The following is a 21212-nucleotide window of genomic DNA, read 5'->3' as shown; positions in this document are numbered from 1 at the left end:
GAGGAGAGGCAAAAAATAAGGCAGAAGAGGAGAGGACAAGGAAGAAGATGAGAAGAGGACGAGAAGGTAGAGAAAGGGAGGATGAGGAAAAGGCAAAAAGAAGGAAGTGGGGAGAAAGGAAGGCAGAGGCGGCAGAGGTGGAGGAAATTAAGAAGAGGAGGGGAGACAAAGAAGCAGAAGAAGGCAGAGGAGGAGAAGAGGAGGAGGAAGAGGGAGGAGGAAGAGGGAGGAGAAAGGAGGCATAATTTGTCTTTATTCTTTCTAAGGTTTTTTTAGATCCCCTTTTAGTGTTCTCTGGGACAATTAGCACTGCTAATTCAATGGAAAATGGAGCATGCTGTGAAAGAAGAACCCAAACTCTAATTACCTTCTAAACATTAATCTGTAATCCTTGTATTTCAGATCTTACAGAAGTCACCACATGCACGCCTGCTTCCTCTTACTTAGAATAGGCAAGAAGAAAGCCAGTATCTCTAGTTTCATGAATCTATTCGTAGGAAAGGTGACTGGCTATAGCAAACACACACATATGCTCATTAATTGTCCAAAAGCACACACTTTAGGGTTAAGTGAAATGGAAGCCAGCCACGATCTCTGTTCGCTGCTTCAGAAGTGTCCCTGGATGGAGGCAGTGCTCAGAAGTTCAATTCCAGCTACTATGTTGGCAGAAATCAGGAGGATTACAGTTCTTGGCGAGCCCAAGCAAAAAGTTAGACTACATCTCAACGATATGTTGGGTGTGATGTAAGAGACTTAGCTGGTAAGACCCAGATATCCTGGGTAAAAACACAAAACCTACTCAAAAAATAACTTAAGCAATAAGGTCTTGGGAGCAGGCTCAAGTGTTAGAGCACCTGCCTACCAAGCACAAGGCCCTAAGTTCAAACTGTAATATCGCTGCCTTCCCCCCAAAAAATATATCCCAAGAGACAACGAGTAGGATTGAAGGCAGTCTTACACAAGGGAAATTATCAATAGATTCAGACCTAGCTTTGAGTACTCAGAAAAGCAACTGTTTATATGAGTTTTTAATTTTTATAAATTTAACAATGTAAAATAAATGATAAAGAATTGTTGTCTCTAGGGGTTTTCCATATTAGATAGGTGAGTATATTTTAAACTTTATAACAGAAACAGATTAATATGCCTCCAATCTGAAATAATTTTGAGATTGTCAGAAAAGTGAACTGGATCATACAGGGTGCCATCTCCTTTCCTCAGTGTGATCTATCCTAATTAAATTCTCCTCTGAGCTTTAAGTAGGTGAGGAATGACTGCAAGGTAGAAAGATATGAGTAGAGGGAAATAATCTCTGCATTGTTCAAATAAAAATATAGTGGGTTATTTTCCCTACGAAACATCTCTCTTATTTGAAGGACTAATGTATAGAGAAGAAATTGGGCTTGTTTGAGATTCTTCCTCTCTAAGGAAGAATCAGGCTTAATTTCCAGGAAGAAGTTTGTTTATTTATGTATTTTTGATCATCGTAGAGCACCTTTATTTTAAATACAGCTAAGGTTTAAGAAACATTAATTACTATGGAATCATTGGCATCAAGTTTTATAATTCTAGTACCATGTATCTTCACACTTTTTAAAAATTGTTATTTTGAAGGTGAGATGCAGAGATTACAATTATATGGGCCAGGTAATGAGTACAGTGTCTTCTGTTCTCTCACTCTCTCCTAGTCCTGACAGTGGAGCTAACTGGACACTGGTGAACATGAACTACGCAACTTGTGGGTGGGACAGGAGGGAAGGACTGGGAGCAAGTGAGGAAAGGGAAGATATCAAATGTCTTTGTATTTTTATTTTTTTCTGTGGATTCCAATGCTTAAACTTTGCCTTCTGGGCAAGGCACTGTGTCTGAACTTCCTTTGCTCAGGCTAGTGCTTTTCCACTTTAGCCAGAGCTCTGCTTCTGGCATTTTTTGTGTAATATTTATTGGAGATAAGAGTCTCACAGACTTTCTTGCTCAGACTGGCTTCAAACCTGGATCCTCAGAGCTCAGCCTGCTGAATAGCTACAATACAGGCATGGGCCAGTGGCATCTGGCCTCTGTATATTTCTCATTTCAATTATTGCTTTTTCTTTGGATCCTTTGGAGTACATTTTATTTCTAATTATTTAGTTTTCTATCAATTATCTGTTTTTCTCTCTGATTTCTAGTTTAATTCCACAGCACTCAGATTCCATGTTTACACTTCTAACTTCATAAAATATGTCGAACTTTAATTTATTACCCAGTATTTTAGAAGGTTTTAGAAAATTTTCACATTTAAAGTTATTTAAATATTAATTGTGTATATAAAATTGTGTAGAGTTTGAATACTCATTTTTTAAAAATTAAAGATGTAGTTCCCAACTACTGTCTTTAAGATGTTAGGATTAAGAACTACAGGCCCTAGTTTGTGTGTGTATGCATGTTATCTTTTCTAGGTCAAGTAAAAACCTCATGTTCTTTTTTTTTTTTTTTTAAACCTCATGTTCTTTAGGGACTTTGCAGTAGGCAGATAGTAAATTGATGCTGTAGATGTATTTGTGCTGAATTCTTTTATATCCATAAAAGTAAAGGTATATTATTTTTATAAAAACAAGAGTATAAAATTAAATAGTAAATCAAGAACGAAGGTAATCAGGAGGTGTTCTTATTTTGGTATTTGCTAGTCTTCTTAGAAATTTATTCTTAAGGGCCGGGAGGTTGGCCTAGTGGTAGAGGGCTTGCCTAGCATGCACAAAGACCCAGATTCAATTCCTCAGTACCACATACATAAAAAAAAGCCAGAAGTGGTACTGAGGTTCAAGTGGTAGAGCTCTAGCCTTGAGAAAGCCCAAGGACAGTGCTCAGACCCGGAGCTCAAGCCCAGGACTGGCAAAAAACAAAAAAAAAGAAATTTATTCTTAATATTGATGTTTATTATATAAACTATAACATAAATCATGATACTTTATGAATTTGTCTTGAAAATTTTCCAATATTAATTAAATTTAAGCTAATTCTTAGTTATTATACTAAGCATAACAATAGTCACCAAATAGACCAGAAAGAAATTGCTGTAAACATTAAAAGGAGAAATCCTTATGATCATGTATGTTAATGAATTTTTAATTCTGTACACATTTTCCTGTTCTTCACTTTGAAAAGTGAAGTATGACCATAAAGATGTCAGGATAGCATTGTGTTTTAAAGACTTAATCATGGTAAGTTATACATTCCAATTCAAAGCTTTTAGCACTTTCTCAAATCTAGAAAACAGTATCAAAGCCTACCCATTGAGCATATCTGAAATCTTTGGATTCACAAACCTCCTTGTGTAATTAATTTGTACCTTGGTCTTTGGAGTAAAAGTCAGTCTGAATGAAAGCCAGATGGCTGGAGCTTAGTTGTAATAAAGTACTGGTTGAATAATACAAAGGAACAAGCCAGACAAAATTATCTTATCCTAATCAAGCAAAACTAAATTTTGCTGTTGCAGTGTGTGGGTGGTGGGGGAAGCCCTGGAGAGAGAAAAAATACTGTAAACAAATGAAAACTGATATCCACAAACAGGCAAACAGGAGCATAAGGAAGGTATACTGATCAACCCTGCTTATTTCCTGGTTGTAATCTTCTCTCTGTCTGGCTCCTTCCTGGACTCTTGTTCAGAGTATCTACTCTTTTCTATGTTGGTATGACAATGAAGCCAGCCTTCAAATTTCTGAGCCAGTTATGACCATCCCATTTCTCCTGCCAGTGAAAGGCTTGTCCTAGACAGCCTCACTTCTCTCCAGTGAGATCTGTGAGCAATATGCCAAGATTTCTGATAGAAATCACCTCTCTTTTTAGAACAAAAGTGAAGGACAGACCTCCCACTGCATTGGGAAACTATTGGCTTCATGGTCCAGGAAGTTTTAGGTATTACCTACCATTTAGCTTAGTTCAATGGCTGATTAAATTTGCATCCTTAGAGGAAGATATTAATGCTGTAGAAGTGGTATCAGTTGAGACTGAACTTAAAACCAATGGCATATGCAACTAGTCATTTTTTAAAAGGACCATTTGAGCTAGAAATGCTTTCTGTAAACCCAGTGGATACGTGTTTTAAGGAGTACAGACACAGAGGTGGGGTGGGGTGGGGTGGGGTGGGGTGCCCTCACAGCAGAGGCATGACAGCCCAACCTTTGGTCTGTGTGAAGGCTGTCAATATCAGCGATTGGGCCTGGCTCACGGCACTTGATTTTAGGATTCTAGGTCGAGGTAAATGTAAAAAACAGTTCTGACCACGCTATGCTGAATGCTGGGTGAGATTTATCCCCATAACTTAAGAAAATAGGTAAGTTTTTATGCTTGGTTTTTTCTCCAATGCTTTATTATTATTATGATGATGATGATTACTTTGGCTAGAGAAGCCACAGATCAGAACAGAATAAACTATACATACTGCTGCAGTTGATTTGGGAGAGGAAAACTAAATTAAACAGTAAATTCAATAAAACTTATTTTAAAGGTATTTTACAGTCTCTCTCTTAATATATTTTTCCTGATCTTACCACACAGGAAAGGAGAAGAGAACCAGATTATTTTATTTCTGTACCTGGACTAGGCAAGAAAAAAACTCATTTAGTAGATTTGACAACTACATTGTCAAACAATGTTTAATTCAGTTTGAAGTTATTTATACTTATTGTATAGTATTCTGTATATTGAGGCTAATGGGAAACAGTGACCAGATTCTTAATCATTATCAGGAAACTGCATTCAGAGAATGAGAAGAACACCCCCACTGGACGAATTGCAGCCGCCACCCTATCAGGATGACAGTGGTTCTCCCCATCTCTCATGTACACCCTCAGAAATGGGGGACAGTAAATGTGAATTTTCCCACTGCAACAACAGTCCACGATGCTCATATAACAAGTGCCCAAGTGAAGGAAGTACAGGTCATGAAATAGAAAGTTATCATAATAAAGGATATGAAGAAGACGTTCCAAGTGACAGTACTGCAGTCCTGAGCCCTGAAGTAAGTAAAAGCACATGCAGGTTTGAAAATGAATGTGATGTGAAGGGTAAGCTCTTCTCTGCTTGGTGAGAAGATTGGGTATCATCTTTTCCCTTTGTAGCTTCTGCCACCGGTGTCTATCCAACAAACCTACTAGGGCTGCCTCGACTAGTTTTCAGCTACCTTCCTCTCAGTTAGCTACAATGAGTAGCTAACAATGGGTTGCAGCCTTTTTTTTTGTTTTTAAACTTACTTTATAGTCAATGTTCTGAAATGACATTTTTATTCATCTTGAAATCACTACTTGCATTACAATTATTTTACTTTGGATTTTTTTTTAGTGTTCATGTTTCATGGCCCTTTCAAAATAGTCCTCTTAATTTTATAGAAAATGAGAGGGATAAATGATGATCATTTTTACTGATGAAATTTGAATGTATTTGGTATCATATATCAGTAGTTAGTTGTTTAAGTGATATTTTGGAGCAAAAATATAAAAATGACAGCAAATGTAATTGCTGCCATGTCAAAATATTGTCATATTCTAAAAAATGATTTTTGTATCTTCGTACAGTGATAAAAATGTTAAGGCAATTTAGAAGTTTTCATAAAACAGTTATTTTTTGGATTTGCTTTCCATATATGTTTTAGATTATAAATATTTACGACTTTGTTCCTGAAAACATTGATTCAAACCATAGTATGTCTGCATTCTTACTGAGTGGATTTTCTGATCAGCAGTCAAAAGTACATAATAAAGGTCGTTTTTCAATTCAAAGAACAATTAAGATGCAGATAGAATTGCCTTAATGGAAGAAATTCTTCCATGATTGTGAACTTTTGTATCTGTTACTACTTATCTAATATTTCAGTCACTAAAAACTTCTAAATAGGTACCTATTAATATATACTTAATACCTATTTACATATCAGTATGTTATAGGTTTCTGAGATCAATATTTCTTTGTCCTCTTTCACTAAACAGTTTGATATCTCTGCCTTGTGGTTTTGCTGTATAGGTAGCCATCAAGTTAGCAATGAAGCAAGGATCATAGAATTAACAATAGCAGTTGCTACAATGAGTTGTTCTAGAAATTTTCTTATGAGCTTTATCTAGTAGTTCACTTAATTCTCCCAATCATGTTTATAAGTTTTGTTTTCCTTTTACAAATGAAAACCTAAGACTCAGAAGCAATTTTCCTAAGTGCAAGCATGTCTTAAATAGAACTGAGATAGTTGGGTGCCAGTGGCTCATGCCTGTAATCCTAGCTACTCAGGAGGCTGTTATGTAAGGATCACGGTTCAAAGCCAGCCCAGACACAAAAGTCCATGAGACTCTTTACCTCCAATTAACCACCAGAAAGCCAGAAGTGGTACTGTGGCTGAAGTGGTAGAGTGCTAGCCTTGAGCTAAAGAGCTCAGGGACAATGTGCAAGCCCAGAGTTCAAGCCCCATGTCAAAAACAAACAAACAAAAAAACAAAAAACTGTGATTCCAACACCCAGGTCTGTCTAAATATAAGAAAAATAATTTACACAAAGCAGGACCCACAGACCAGACTGAAGTGCTCAAATCAGATAAATGAGTGTGTGCACACACATATAGGTGTGTGCTCATCTCTTTGGGGGACACATCAAGAAATCAGAATAAGATGATGTAGATTACCACGCCTAGAACAGAATGTTAGTAGGTGTGAGTAAAAAGATCACACTATGTGAATTGCGGCTTCTGTGCCCATACATCAGTTTTACTGTTTTTGTTCCATTAGCATTCCTATTTATCATGTGGTCACAAGGATCAGAGTTGAGATTTGATTAAGGATACCTAGAGCCTAAATTAAACATTCATTTCATGGGAGAGAGGCCAAGGCAAATACACATGGCTACCACTGAGACTCGCCTGTTAGCCTTCTAAGCAGAAGTAGGCTAAGTTGAACACGTAAGGAGAGAAGCCATCAACCCAGAGACCACATGACCATGGCTTGCTCTTTCTATCCAGAATTATAGGTATCACTCATGCTGTCACATGCCCTGTAGTTTGTTCATTTGTACTCTCCGTAGTTCCACACGTTTCCTAGGTTGTCAGCTTAGTTACTGTGTTTCATGAATCATCCATTCTTGGATCTCATAAGCTACTTGGAGACCTACCTCTGTAATCAACTAAACCATCCCCTTACTTCAGAAGCTGCTAATTTGCTAGCATGGACTAGTATCAAATTCACTCTTGTTTTTTTCCAGCTTATTTCACATTTTTGTCATCAACATGATGTATCAAATAAAAAAATCTAAAAAATCTGTATCTTTCCTGGTTTAATCCAGGCTATTGCCACCATGGAGCCTATCCACATATGGGATTCAGTTGATAGATAAGAAAGGGCTCAGAAGACTTTTTATGAGGAGTTCATAACTCCATTGATGACCTCTTACCAACTAACAGCTTCATAAAACTTTGATTTGAACTCTTTGAAGAACGATAAAATTCCCAGTGTAGTCTAGATAGAATGACACTAAATGAAACAATTGCAGGAAAAAAATAGGTGCAGTTTCTATAGTTCTTTAACTTTTGAAATTAGCATTGGAATATAATATTCTATTTTTGAATTCTGGTTAAAAACTGAAGTAAATATAGTCTATCGTCTGGGGAAAAATACTTGATTGCAGAAGTATTTAAAGGCCTTTGTGATTATACTTTCATATTTTGTTTCCATTGATTTTTAAGTTGAAATGAATTTGTATTGTATTAGAGGTATGCATTTTAGAATAAGCATTGAAAGTGGAATCCAAGTTCTCTCTACCATTATATTACCCATCTTCTTCCTCTCTTGCCAAATGTTGAATTGCCAATTGTATGTAGTATTTATGTCTCCAGTAAACTTGGTAAAGAACAGAGATAGGCATTAAGATGTATTTTAAGTATCACTAATAAAACATATTTAATGTCCTCAAAATTATGATAGGGAATATCACATTCTAACTATATCTTTATTATACGAAGATTTTAGTTTAATTTACTGCCAACACCAATCTGACCCTACAGGGTAGTTTGTCATTTTTACTCAGTGCTAATTATTATACTTTGTGATAACAAAGGAAAATTATTTTTATTTCATTCACTAAAGAAATATTAGTCATTTATTTACATGGTAGATTCAACAATAGAGCTAAAAACTGAAAACATTTAAATTTGCTTTTTTTAGGACATGTCAGCTCAAGGATCCTCTTCACAGCTTCCTAAGCCTTTTGATCCTGAGCCAGAAGCTAAATATGGCACACTGGATGTGACTTTTGACTATGACTCACAAGAACAGAAGCTTCTGGTAACAGTGACAGCTGTCACAGACATCCCAACATATAACAGGACAGGTGGCAACTCATGGCAAGTACACCTTGTTCTTCTACCTATAAAGAAACAGAGAGCAAAAACCAGCATCCAGAGAGGACCATGCCCAGTCTTCACAGAAACATTCAAATTCAATCATGTTGAATCTGAGATGATTGGAAATTATGCAGTTCGGTTTAGACTGTATGGTGTACATCGCATGAAAAAGGAAAAGATTGTGGGGGAAAAGATTTTTTATTTAACAAAATTGAATCTTCAAGGGAAAATGTCATTACCTGTAATACTGGAACCTTCTTGCAATCATTCTGTGAGTATCTCATTAAATGACCTGGATACCGTTTATGTTTATGGTATATATTTTACACAATGTAAAAAATAACCTATAATCAACCCAACAAACTTACATTACTTACAAATGAACAAATCTTTACAAAAAGTTTAAGCCTTGAATAGGTAGGTGATTTTTTTCCTATAAAAGTTACCCTTGAAGATGGTACATGATTTATTTTATGCTTCACAGTTCTAGTCCAATATCTTACATATCTGTTCCTTTGTTGATCATGTGCTAAGTAGTTGATTGTCATATCACCTAAACTACTTACATTACTTTTGCATTAAAGCTAGGTTATGCCTCCTGATATTATAGCTCAAGTGATAGATCACATGCCTAGCCAGTGTGAAGCACTGAGTTCAAGTCCAAATAGAGAAACAAAGCAAAACAAAATAGCATGTGGTATTAAGATGGATCTTAGTCCCCTATCTTATTTTCGGTACTTCAGAAATAATGTCGTGTTACTTTGTATTGCTGTCTAAATTATGATTGATTACCTTTCCCTACCATGAAATTATTTAAAAGAAGGAAGGTCTGACATTATTATACTTTCTATCCTTCCTCCCCAAGTTTGAGACAAGGTTGTCACTTTATATCAGCCTGGCCTTCAACTCCTGATCCTCTTGCTTCTACAGTGTTTAAATCTGAATAAGCATATTCATCTTTTGCTCTTAGAAAATGTTTTGTCAAGAGTAAGCACCTCAGGGCCGGGAGTTTGGCCTAGTGGTTAAAAATGCTTGCCTTGCATGCATGAAGACCCGGGTTCGATTCCTTGGTACCACATACATAGAAAAAAGCCACAAGTGGTGCCGAGGCTCAAGTGGTAGAGCTCTAGCCTTGAGAAAGTCCAAGGACAGTGCTCAAGTCCTGAGCTCAAGCCCAGGACTGGCAAAAAAAAAAAAAGGGGGGGAGCCGGGAGTTTGGCCTAGTGGTTAAAGTGCTTGCCTAGCATGCGCGAAGACCCGGGTTCGATTCTTTGGTACCACATACATACAAAAAGCTGGAAGTGGTACTGAGGCTCAAGTGGTAGAGCTCTAGCCTTGAGAAAGTCCAAGGACAGTGCTCAGGCCCTGAGCTCAAGCCCAGGACTGGCAAAAAAAAAAAAAAAAAAAAAAAGAGTAAGCACCTCATACTGGTAAAAAAAAAAAATTAATAAATCATTTATTTAAAAGAACTACAGTAAACAGACAGACAGACAGACACACACACACACACACACACACACACACACACACACACTAATGAAACTTTTGAAGAGCTAAAATATGAAGAGAAAAATCTTGAAAGCCATAAAGAAAGCAACATACAGAGAGCAACTATGTGGACTTACAGCCAGCCAGGGTAGAAAAGTCCGTAACTTTTCCTCTTAGTTGCTGAATTTTCAGTAACTAAGAGCCTGAATTAGAGATGTGCCTCAAGTGGTAGAGTTCCAGTTATGAGCGAAGAGGCAGAGTAAGAGCTTGAGGTCCTAAGTTCAAGCCTCATGAGGTACTAATACATATACCAAAAAAAAAAAATTAAGCAGAACAGAAAAACATAGCATTGTCTCTCAATTTATAGACTGCCTGAGAAAGCATGAAGCTGAGTTCAAACCCCAGTACCACCAATATCAATGAGGAAAGAAATAAAAAAAAATTAATAATAAATGTGGGAGTTTGGCCTAGTGGTAGAGTGCTTGCCTAGCATGCACGATGGCCTGGGTTCGATTCTGCAGTACCACATACATAGAAAAGGCCAGAAATGGTGCTGTGGTTCAAATGGCAGAGTGCTTGCCATGACAAAAAAGCTCCAAGACAGTGCTCAGGCCCTGAGTTCAAGCCCCAAGACTGGCAAAAAATAAAAAATAGAAATAAAATAAACGTAAAAATAAAGAAGTTTCTTTATATTCCTAATTTGTTGAGATTTAAAAGTAGATGATGTTTACTGAAATAATTGGAGTACTTTCTCTTTTTTTTAAGCTTAAAGAGGAAAAGGACATTGACTATTTTTTTTTTTTTTTTGCCAGTCCTGAGTCTTGAACTCTGGGCCTGGGCACTGTCCCTGAGACTCTTTGTGCTAATGGCTGGTGCTCTATCACTTGAGCCATAAGTGCCCCTTCTGGGCTTTTTCTGTGTATGTGGTACTGGAAAATCAAACCTAGGGTTTCATGCATGCAAAGCGAGCACTTTACTGCTGAGTCACTTTCCCAGCCCAAGTACATCGACCTTTTAAATTTTATTTTTATTGGCACATAATAATTATATCTATTGATGGAATACAGTATGATATTTTGTTATATTTTGTAAGTGATCAGTTGGGTTAGTCAGAATAAACTGATAGATTTTAAGTTATAAACTATTCTTGGATTCTGGAAAAAGAAAATGTTTTCTCTGTGCTGATATAGAGAAATTTCAAATTCCATAGTTGTTTAGTTGTTCTTTTCTCTTTTTTTTTCAAGATTTGATTTGATTTTTTGTCAGTCGTGGGTCTTAAACTCTGAGCCTGGGCACTGTCCCTGAGCTCTTTAGCTCAACACTAGTGCTCTACCATTTGAGCCACAGCACCACTTCCAGTTTCCTGGTGGTTAATTGAAGATAAGAGTCTCACAGAGTTTTGTGTTGGGCTGACTTTGAACCACAATCCTCAAATCTCAGCCTCCTGAGTAGTTGGATCACAGGCATGAGCCACTGCACCCAGCTGATCTCTCTTGCTTTGCATTTTTTTCCAAATTAGTTGTACTATAAGATCTCTGCATGCCACAGTTGTGAGGTTAAACTTACACAAGTTTATGACTCATGAATCTGATCATTAAAACACAGTATTAATAGTGTATGTGCATTTTCTAGCCAATTGTGATTGCTCATAACTATAATCCTAGGATTGCAAAATTTGAGGCCAGGGTGGACTACATAGTCAGTTCAAGCCTAGCTTGAGCAACATAGTGAAACTTAGTCTCAAAATAAAATGAAAAAGGGCAGGGAATGTATAAGACTCTGAGTTTAAATGGTGGTACAAAAAAATATAAACATACCAGGTACCAATGGCTCACATCTAGCTACTTAGGAGACTGAGATATAAGGATCACAGTTCAAAGCCAGACAGTGCAGGAAAGTCCATGGGTCTCTTATCTCAAATTAAACATCAGAACAGCCAGAAGAGGAACTGTGGTTCAAGTGGTAGAGCACTTGCCTCGAGCAAAAAAGTTTAGGAACAGCACCCAAGCACTGAATTCTTTTTTTTTTCTTTTCATTTTATTTATTTATTTTTTTATTGTAATTAGTAAAAGGATTACATGATATTTGCCAGATAGAAGGTGCATTAATTCTCATACATTGATACCCTTTCACATGTCTTGGTACCCGTTTCCCTCCCCCCCCACACCCCCCACCCATCTTGGTTTTCCCCCCTTCCCTATCAAATTTCAAATATCCGAATACAAATAAATTCAATATATCAGATAACAAAGTGAGATACTATACCAATATGAGATAACCAAGGGACAGCAAAGGAGATGAGAGACAACATAGTACATTAAGGACAACAATCATTCATTATATGGCTTTTGTTTCACTATCCTGAAGGTCCTTTCAATTAGCTTCACATTATATGTCCTTATGTATCAAGATTTTGCTCTATGCCAAGCACTGAATTCTTGTCCCAGGACCTGCACCTCCACAAAAAAAGAAAAGTATGTGTGTATCTGTGTACATATCTATGTATATGATATATGCATATATGTATACATATAATACATGTTTATGTGTTATATGTATATATATAAATACATACAGTATATGTACATATAGACATATACATATATATTTTCTATAGATGCTATAGTGTTGTTTTCTTTGCTTAAATTTTAATATTAACTGCATGGAGAAATCTCATTATTATAGTTTATTTGACTGGGTCTTTCTCTCATTTTGTAAGATATATATATAAGAAATACATTCACTTCAAAAACCAGGTATCTTCATTTTTAACATGTTCTCTTGTTTGTTTTTTGACAGTACTGGGGCTTGAACTCAGGGCCTGAGCACTGTCCTTGGGCTTTTTCCTCAAGTCTAGCACTCTGCCACTTGAGCCACAGCACTCTTTCTGGCTTTTTCTATGTATGTGGTACCAAGGAATCAAACCCTGGTCTTCGTGCATGTTAGGCAAACACTCTACCACTAGGTCAAACTCCCAGCCCTTGTTGTTGTTGTTGTTGTTTTTAATAACTAATTGTTGTTGCAAGAATGTTGGTCTTTTATCAAGGGAAAATTTGAATCAAGCCAAAGAATACAGAAATTATATTTAATATATACTTACACTTTTACTTTTGTGGATGATAGTAGAAAAATGAATTTAATATAAAAATTTAGTTGTATAGCAATTTTTTAGGGACTTATTGGTGAATAACATTGAGAGATACAAAGTCAGTATCCTCACAATGACTTTCTGAGAACTAAACAATTGTGTTCTGCTGAGGACTGAAATTTAACTTTAAGATATGGTTTGAGTTATGCATCACTTGCTCATTGGATGACAGAAAGTATATTAAGAGTAAAGCTGAGTTCTTTCTACTAAGTAGGTTATATAAACTTGGTAAACTATTTTGGAAATAGATTTCTCACTGAAATGAAAGGATTAGGCCAAAAGAACTCTTAAGATTCTCTTCATCTCTGATACTGTGTGATTCTAATATCTATTGTAAAAGATGTTATGTAATAACAGACACAGGTAAATTTTAAATGAATTTTATATACCCACTATATCACATTTTGTGGTGACTATGTATCGTGGTCTCACTCCTTTAAACCTTATCCACAACTTTCTTATCTCAGCAAATGTTTTCTGCCTCCTAAAAATAAGCTACAAAATTAACCTTCCCAATCTCTCATTAGTAGGTTCAGCATGAGCTTTGTGACCTAGACATTATCACTCCTGTTTGTTTTCAGGAAACTTGAATGTAGACTGAACAAACAAAAGACATTATGCTTAAGTCATGGTTGGAACTGAGGGTAGGATCCTGGAGGTCAGAGTACAAGATAACACTGGCGCCGGGCTAGTAAGAGTTGAAGTAAAGTCTGTGACACATCTTATGGTCTGCAATATGATTTTACACCTGGTTCTTGAGAAGTTGAGCCATTAACTATTGTCTACTTGCCTCTATTTCTCTGACTTTGAGAGTCAGCATTAGTTTCCAGTATTTTCAGATAAGAACACTGAAATAAGCATATAGTTTAATCATTCAGTAATTGATTGTTTTAGTTATTTCTTACTCCATGCTCAATACCTGGGATGTTGTCAGACTTCCGACCATTATATACCTCTTTCAAAATCAGAAATTTCTCCAAGACTTCACTCACTCGCTCCATGTGACTCTCCATTTAATTTTCATCTCCATTTAACAGCAGCAATAACAAAAGCCAGAACTGGAAGTATAGCTCAAGTGTTAGAGCGTCATCTTTGAGCAAAAAACGGCTAAGTAAAAGCAAAGATCTTCTGCCAGCCTGGAGGGTTAGGGGGGAGAATGGGAGAGATTTCAGGTCGTGAATTCTCAGTTAACCTCTATATAAGCCCTTGTTTCTCCAAGAACACTTCTTACTCCTGTCTCCTGATTGTTCCTTGTTTTATAAACCCTCGGGTTATTTCTCAGTCTCTAGGTCTGCCTGGATAAAGGCTGATTACAAATAGGTAATTAGACTGAGAAAATTAGGGAATAGTTTACAGCTCAGCCCAAGTGTTCCAGGGGTGGAAGAGAAGCTGAAGCCCTCTACCACCAGGGAAACCTTGATGTTTTCAAAACAGACTTAGCTGTGGAACAAATCCATATCACAGAGTGCTGTGAAAAGGTGCTGCTTTGAGGGTGTGACTTTTCTAAACTAAAGTACTTAGGGAATCAGATTACTTTGCTGCCTTGAAGCAGCCTTTAGGCAGGCCACAAGACTAGACAAAACCTTGGGTTTATAAACCAGAGAATAAGTGGTATCTATTGACTCTGGGTATGTATACCTCAGGACTGCCACTGAGGTATATATATCTAGAGGAGAATCTTGATTCTGGCTCAGGGGCCCCACACTAACTGATATGAGCAGCTTCATACTGAAAGGCCATTTCAGGAGGGGAAAAAAATGTACACTCTTGTGATAGAGAGCTCTGATTTGCAGAGTGATCAGTTTACAGTCTTTGTTTAGATACCGCCTGTTGCCCAGCAGGCTTTCAGACTGAGCCACAGCTAGGGGACTTAAAAATTAAAGAACAATTAGTGATCAGAGAGTTCTGGGACACTAACTAGTATCTATACTGCTCCCAGAGGTAGACATAGACAGGAAGAGAGTCCTGACTCTGGTTCAAAGGTCAACAGCCTTACCCTGACCAGTGAGCTTTATGCCTGAGAACTAGTTCAGAAAATAAGCCAGCTATCCTCTGCCAGTAGAAAGTTCAGATTACAGTATTTGGTTTCTATTTGGGTCCTGAAAGCAGTTTGCAACCAGGCAGGCTTTAAACAGAGCCACCACGAGTATGCTTGGAAGTTGGAGAACCGTCAGTGAGCAGGGATTTCTGGCTCACCCAGCCATGGCATTTGGGTAGAAGACTACCACCAGAGGCCAATGTGAATGAAAATAGAAAGGTTTGACTCAAGCAAGTGGAGGGCTTCAGGCAAGAGCTAGGGAAGCAACTAAGGAAGGCTCAGCAGTTGGCTGCTCCACCCTGCAAGCAGTTTCAGAAAACAGTGCTCACTCCTGCTGGTAGAGAGCTCAGATTGCTGGGGCTGCCCAGGACCCATCTACATTACCTCCTTATAATCAGCCTGCCACCAGGCAGACCTGAAGACTGAGCCATACCTTGAGGACCTAGAAAGTAAGGAATGAGCCAGAGACAGAAATAAGAAGTATCATGGGAGAGAGAAGGGAATCCGCAGATTCAGCAATAGGAACTCACGCAGTGAAAGGCCTGGGTGTCAGTGAGACCCTGTACCTGAGGATCACGCAGAACCAGAACCATGACAGTGGCTGGCAGTGAGTGTTCAGCATCCAGGAGCTAGCTAATGTCCTTGAAGTTTTGCTGCCAGGAGAGACTTAGCACTCCCAGTACAGGAGTACTGGAGAGCAACCAATACCCTCCAGCCTTAGCCTTCCTGCAGGGTAGCAAGCTACTGAGTGGAATCTGAAAGAACTGAGACCTGCTAGCAAGGGCACTCAAGTCCCTCAGTTTTCTACTGCCAGGGCAGAACTCAGTGCGTCCTCTCTAAGGCATGGGTAGTCCTTTACTGCCCCCGGGGCACAAACAGGGGAACTTGTTCACAATGTAAGCTTGACTCATCCTTAGACTAAAATGGGCTATGTAGATAATAGTGGCTTCTAATACACAAAGAGGGAAGGATTCCACCATAAGGGTAGCACAAAAGTAGATGATAGTTTTGCTAGGTAGATTAATCTAAGCTGGTAGTTGTTTGCAAGACTATCATTCATAATTGAGAGACAAAAATGTTCCAGGATAAAGAAAAAAAAGCAACTTACGATCACGAAACTGGCACTTATTATTGAAGGAATTCTACATGCAGAAGACAGGCCAAAATAATCATGAAAACAGAGGAGGAAAAAAATATCTCATCAGAGGAGTAGATAAGCAAATGAAGAGCAGGAGGAATCAAAACACTACAAAACAGAACAACAAAGGAATTATTACATTTTTTTTAGCCTGTGCATGGTCCTTGGGCTTTCTCAAGGCTAGAGCTCTAGCACTTGAGTCACAGCACCACTTCTGGCTTTGTTTTTTTTATGTATGTGGTACCGAGGAGTTGAACCCAGGTTTTGGTGTATGCTAGGCAAGCACTCTACCATTAGGCCAAACTCCCAGCCCATTACTGCATATTTTTAAATAATAGCCCTGAATTTCAATTGTCTTGATTCTCCAATATGAAAACATACAAGGGCAATTTATATTCAAATGCAAAACACAGCTTTTCATTTCATACAAGAAATGCATTTTCCTGACAAAAAAAAAAAATGTTACTTTAGAGTGAAAAGGTCTGCCAAGCAAATAGACCCTGAAATCAGGTAGGAGTAAATATACTCATATCTGATCAAGAAGACTTCAAACCAAAATTAGAAGTGACAAAGTTACTCCCTATTAATAAAGAGAATAAGCTATCGAGGGGAAATAACAATTGTTAATGCATATACAATTTATGTTGGCACATCCAACTTCATGTTTAATGAAGGTGGACTTAAAATCCCAGCATAATGATAGTGGGAGACTTCCATGCCACACTCTCACCACTAGATAGGTTATGCAAAGAATATCGACAACATATCAGCAAAGAAATCTCAGAAGTAAACAACACCACTATTGGACTCACTCTCCACCAGTCATGTATATTTGAGGACCTAAAGCACGTATCTGCAAATGTAAGGATAATTGAAACCCCTTTATTTTATATAACCAAAATTGAATAAAAGCCAAAATCAACAAAAGAAACCACAAAATATATTTAAACATATGGAGACTGGGTTACACACTTTGCTGAGTAAGAGGGTCATTGAAGAAATAAGGGGAAGATCCAGAAGTTCTAGAATCTACTGAAAATGAAAACAGAAATGATTAGAATCTTTGGGGTCCAGTGAAAGCAGTGTTACATTTAAAACAAAACAAAACCTAGCTCTGAAATAAATAGTCTGATGATGCACCTCAAATTCCTAGGAAAACAAGAACACACCCACAGTTAACAGACAGACAGTTATAAGTGGAGGGTACCGGGAAATAATAAAGACTAGGGCAGGGCAGAAATGGATGAATCAGAGACTGAAGAAACTATACAAAGAATGAATGAAACAAAAAGTTGATCCATTAAAAAGATTGATAAGCCTTTAGCCAGTTGCAAAATCCTATAGGACATATTTCAGGTCCATAACACAAGAGGGGGTATCATTATTTACAGCCATTTTGCAGGTGATAAAAGTATTCTTAGGTAACTTTATTCCAAAGTCACTGTGATAAGTGATTAGACAACTGAAAAATATTCCCTTGCTTTGGAGGACTACATTTTTTTTCTATTCCTCAGAGTTCTGGATGCTAATCAGATTCTGCCAATTAAATGTGTTTGCGTGTGATTTGCATGGTGGGGAAGAGGCCGAGGCCATCTTTTTAGTGCTTCAGGCAGGCAAGTTCAAGTTAAGATGATTCCCCCCCCCCCAGCAACATTCTAATAGCTAGTGTGCAGTTTCCTAAATGTGAAGAGGCATCTGTGGTGGTGTGGCAGTGATGGCTTGCTGATTCCTTGATTGAGCTAAGCTAGTATTTTGTAACTCATCTCTCTGTCTAGGTATGCAAGTAGCTCCTTTTACTTCCTGCAGGACTGGCCCATATCCTTGGGCTCCACCACCTCTTCTGAAAATTTTGTAAGCTCCTGATGTCTTTCTTCCTAAGTACCCAAAATAGTGTGTTTCCTGAACCTGACCCTTTTGGCACAGTTCACAGTGAAGGCTTGGTGTTGACTTTGGAGTAAGCACTCAAGGGTTCTCTACCTAGTGGCTCTCTAAATTAGGGAACATGCCTATTGCAGAAGCAATCACTGTGTCTGCAGGGGCGCTGCATGACGAGCTGGTGCTCATGAGCTAGGCAGTTTGATCTTCCAAATCACATTAGATGGGAGTTAGACATTTTAAATTTTGTTTAAGGCAGTTGATGTGATACTAAGATTCCATCTGTTGTTAATAGGATTTGATTCTAGTGGAAAAAGTTTTTTGTTTGTTTAATGTATTGTTTCTGAGAAAAGTTCCTTTAGTGCAAAGAGGAAAAAGCAGTAGCCAATTACCTTCTTCAACTTGATTGGCGCTTCCAGGTCTGGATGCAGCATTTGATATAGATCAGCTCACTTTCCCTCTGAGATAAGTTGCTGGTACCCTCTATTTATAACTGAAAACACAGGGGGTAGAAAGGTAAACACAATATGCAGGAAGTATCTGAATAGAGACTTAAACTCTGTCTCCACAGTCTGTGCTTTTAGACATTCCTACATTCTTATTACATTTTATAATAATTTAGACCTAAAAGAGTCCCAGTTCCTTAGTTGAGAGTAGTTGAATTTGACCCGGTCTAATGGATGAACATGTCTTTATGCCTGTATTTGGGGGAGGTTTTGTGGGGGGCGGAGGGGTGGAGACGGGGGCGCATATTGTCCAAATGGATTTGATTGCTTGCTTGTTTGTATCAGGGTCTCACTCTGTAACCCAGATTAGCCTTAGGCTTGTAGTCGTTCTGTCTCAGCTTCCTGAGTGCTAGTATTACCAGCATACGGCATCCTTGCCTCAATTTCTTCAGGGCTGGAATTAGACATGTGCCATCTTGCCTAGTTTGTAATTTGCTTTTATTTGTTGTGAAAATATCTCAGCATTCCAAAAATGTCAAGATAGTTATTTTTTTTGCAAAAACACAATGGAAAATAGACTTGGAAATAAAAAGGGAAAGTGTCCTTTTATTCATCAATACGGATATACTGCTGAAAATAATTTTTTTTTTTTTTTGCCAGTCCTGGGCTTGAGCTCAGGGCCTGAGCACTGTCCTTGGACTTTCTCAAGGCTAGAGCTCTACCACTTGAGCCTCAGCACCACTTCCAGCGTTTTTGTATGTATGTGGTACCAAGGAACCGAACCCGGGTCTTCGCGCATGCTAGGCAAGCACTTTAACCACTACGCCAAACTCCCGGCCCCTGAAAATAATTTTTAAGTAAAATAATATGAAAAAGTGTGATACAGCTAGTCCCAAACCAATGAATTCTTGATGTTCCTGTGTTCAAAAGTTTAAGATACCACTACTTGAAGGAAGGGACAAAAATCAACTAATATGATGCTCTTTTAAATGTTCTTAAAGCTTTGTGAATTGGATGTAATGCAGATGAGAATCCTCTTTTAATCATTCTAATGCTATGGCTGAATTAGGCCAGGCTTCCTTGGGATCTTGAGGAACCTTGAGTGATTTTTCACAAAATTAATGTTTATCTGATATGCTTAGTTTGCTGTGAGGTAGTTTCTAAAAGCTAATTTTATTTACATTCAAATGACATGGGGAGATTTTAAAGTAAAGATGCTCAGACCTTCATTTAGACACATTGAATTAGAGTATATTAGTGTTTCTTTAAAGCTCTATAAGAGACTTTAATGCCTTCATTGCCAATGCCCTGTAGAAACTACTTTATCTCTATATTTTATTCTTAACTGTTATTACCTCGTTTTCATGGCTAAAATGTGTCATTGCTAAGTTGTAAAACATTCGTTAGGTCTGACCATAGTATTTAACCTGAGACAAATGATGTTGTTCAAAAAACGTTGTGAAAATTGCTAATGGAATAATTTTTTTTCAAAACAATATGAAATTACAGCCAAGTAAACCATCAAAAATCACCTTTAATACAAATAATTTTATCTAAAATACTTAATTTCTGGGGGGACTAGATTTTTTTTCCAGGCTGGGCCTGGGTCTGGTCTTTGAGCTTCTTTTGTTCTAGGTGAGCACTCTACCACGTGAGCTGCAGAGCTACTTCTTGCTTTTTGTTTAGTTTATTGGAGATAAGAGTCTCATGGAGTTTCCTGACTGGTCTGGCTTTGGACCACAATCCTTGTATCTCAGCCTCCTGAGGAGCTAGGATTACAGGTCCTCAAGACCATATTTATAGTGTAGTCTCACTTGGATATTCTGACATTTACACTATAAAGATGATAAAAGGAAGGAAAACAACATGAAAAGATTTGTCCCAAAATAGCACATCATGATTAAGTGAAATAAAAAGTATTTCTATATCTGTTAACATTTCGTTTCCTGGAATGTCTTCAGTACTCTATGAAGCTATGTAACACTAACATCATGTAAAATCACTGAGATAGGTAGCAAGTTTCATTAGGCCTCTCAGAAATTTGCTTCTCTATTTGCACTTTAGGGAATTTATCAGTCATAGTTTGCCATTTCATTTATCAGTATTTGTGACAATTGAAATTTGAATCAGAACTAATTTTCAAATAGTCTGCTTTGTGTCATAAGAGAAATATTACCATTTAAAGTTTTAGAAAGGAAATTTGAGACTCGAGGTGTTCATAAATTTAAACTCATGTCACCATCATCCCAATTCCTTAGTTGAGTGTGTATTAAAGATTCTTATCTGTATAAATTAGCACACTTCCTGAGACTTAGTTAAGCAATCAGTAAATACTAGTTTTGTTATTATTTCCACCCCCACGACTATTTCTATCACTCTCATGGTTTTTTTTTGTAAGAGTAGCTTCATTTGGTTTCGTTTTTGTGAGAATTCATAGTGTTGTTGCCATCATAACCTATTTTATTACTATTAACATTGTACATGTGTACATTTTTCTTTTTTGCCAGTCCTGGGCTTCAGCTCAGGGCATGAGCATTGTCCTTGGGCTTTCTCAAAGTCAGAGCTCTACCACTTGAGCCACAGCACCACTTCTGGCTTTTTTTCTATGTATGTGGAACTGAGGAATCAAACCTGGGTCTTCGCGTGCATGCTAGGCAAGCACTCTACTACTAGGTCAAACTCCCAGTTCACATGAGTACCTTTTTAAATGTCTTCCCTTTTGAATG

The 21212-nt window shown here is 37.6% G+C and overlaps 1 protein-coding gene across 10 annotated transcripts in view; it reads left to right on the top strand.

The window, feature by feature from the left end:
- The window catches only part of Syt14 (synaptotagmin 14), a 132205-nt gene that overhangs the window by 95503 nt on the left and 15490 nt on the right, over window positions 1–21212 (top strand). For all 10 annotated transcript variants that reach the window (XM_090341268.1, XM_090341267.1, XM_090341259.1 and 7 more), the window contains 2 exons: window positions 4728–4999; window positions 8175–8624. In XM_090341268.1, coding sequence (XP_090197394.1) covers window positions 4728–4999; window positions 8175–8624 — 722 coding nt within the window. The remainder of the gene's footprint in view (window positions 1–4727; window positions 5000–8174; window positions 8625–21212) is intronic.

Source organism: Megascapheus bottae, chromosome 10, assembly GCF_031878675.1.
Source record: "Megascapheus bottae isolate mThoBot1 chromosome 10, mThoBot2.hap1, whole genome shotgun sequence".
NCBI classification, from domain to species: domain Eukaryota; kingdom Metazoa; phylum Chordata; class Mammalia; order Rodentia; family Geomyidae; genus Megascapheus; species Megascapheus bottae.
The sequence above is the reverse complement of the archived record's forward strand: the minus strand, read 5'-3'. Positions and strand labels throughout refer to the sequence as shown.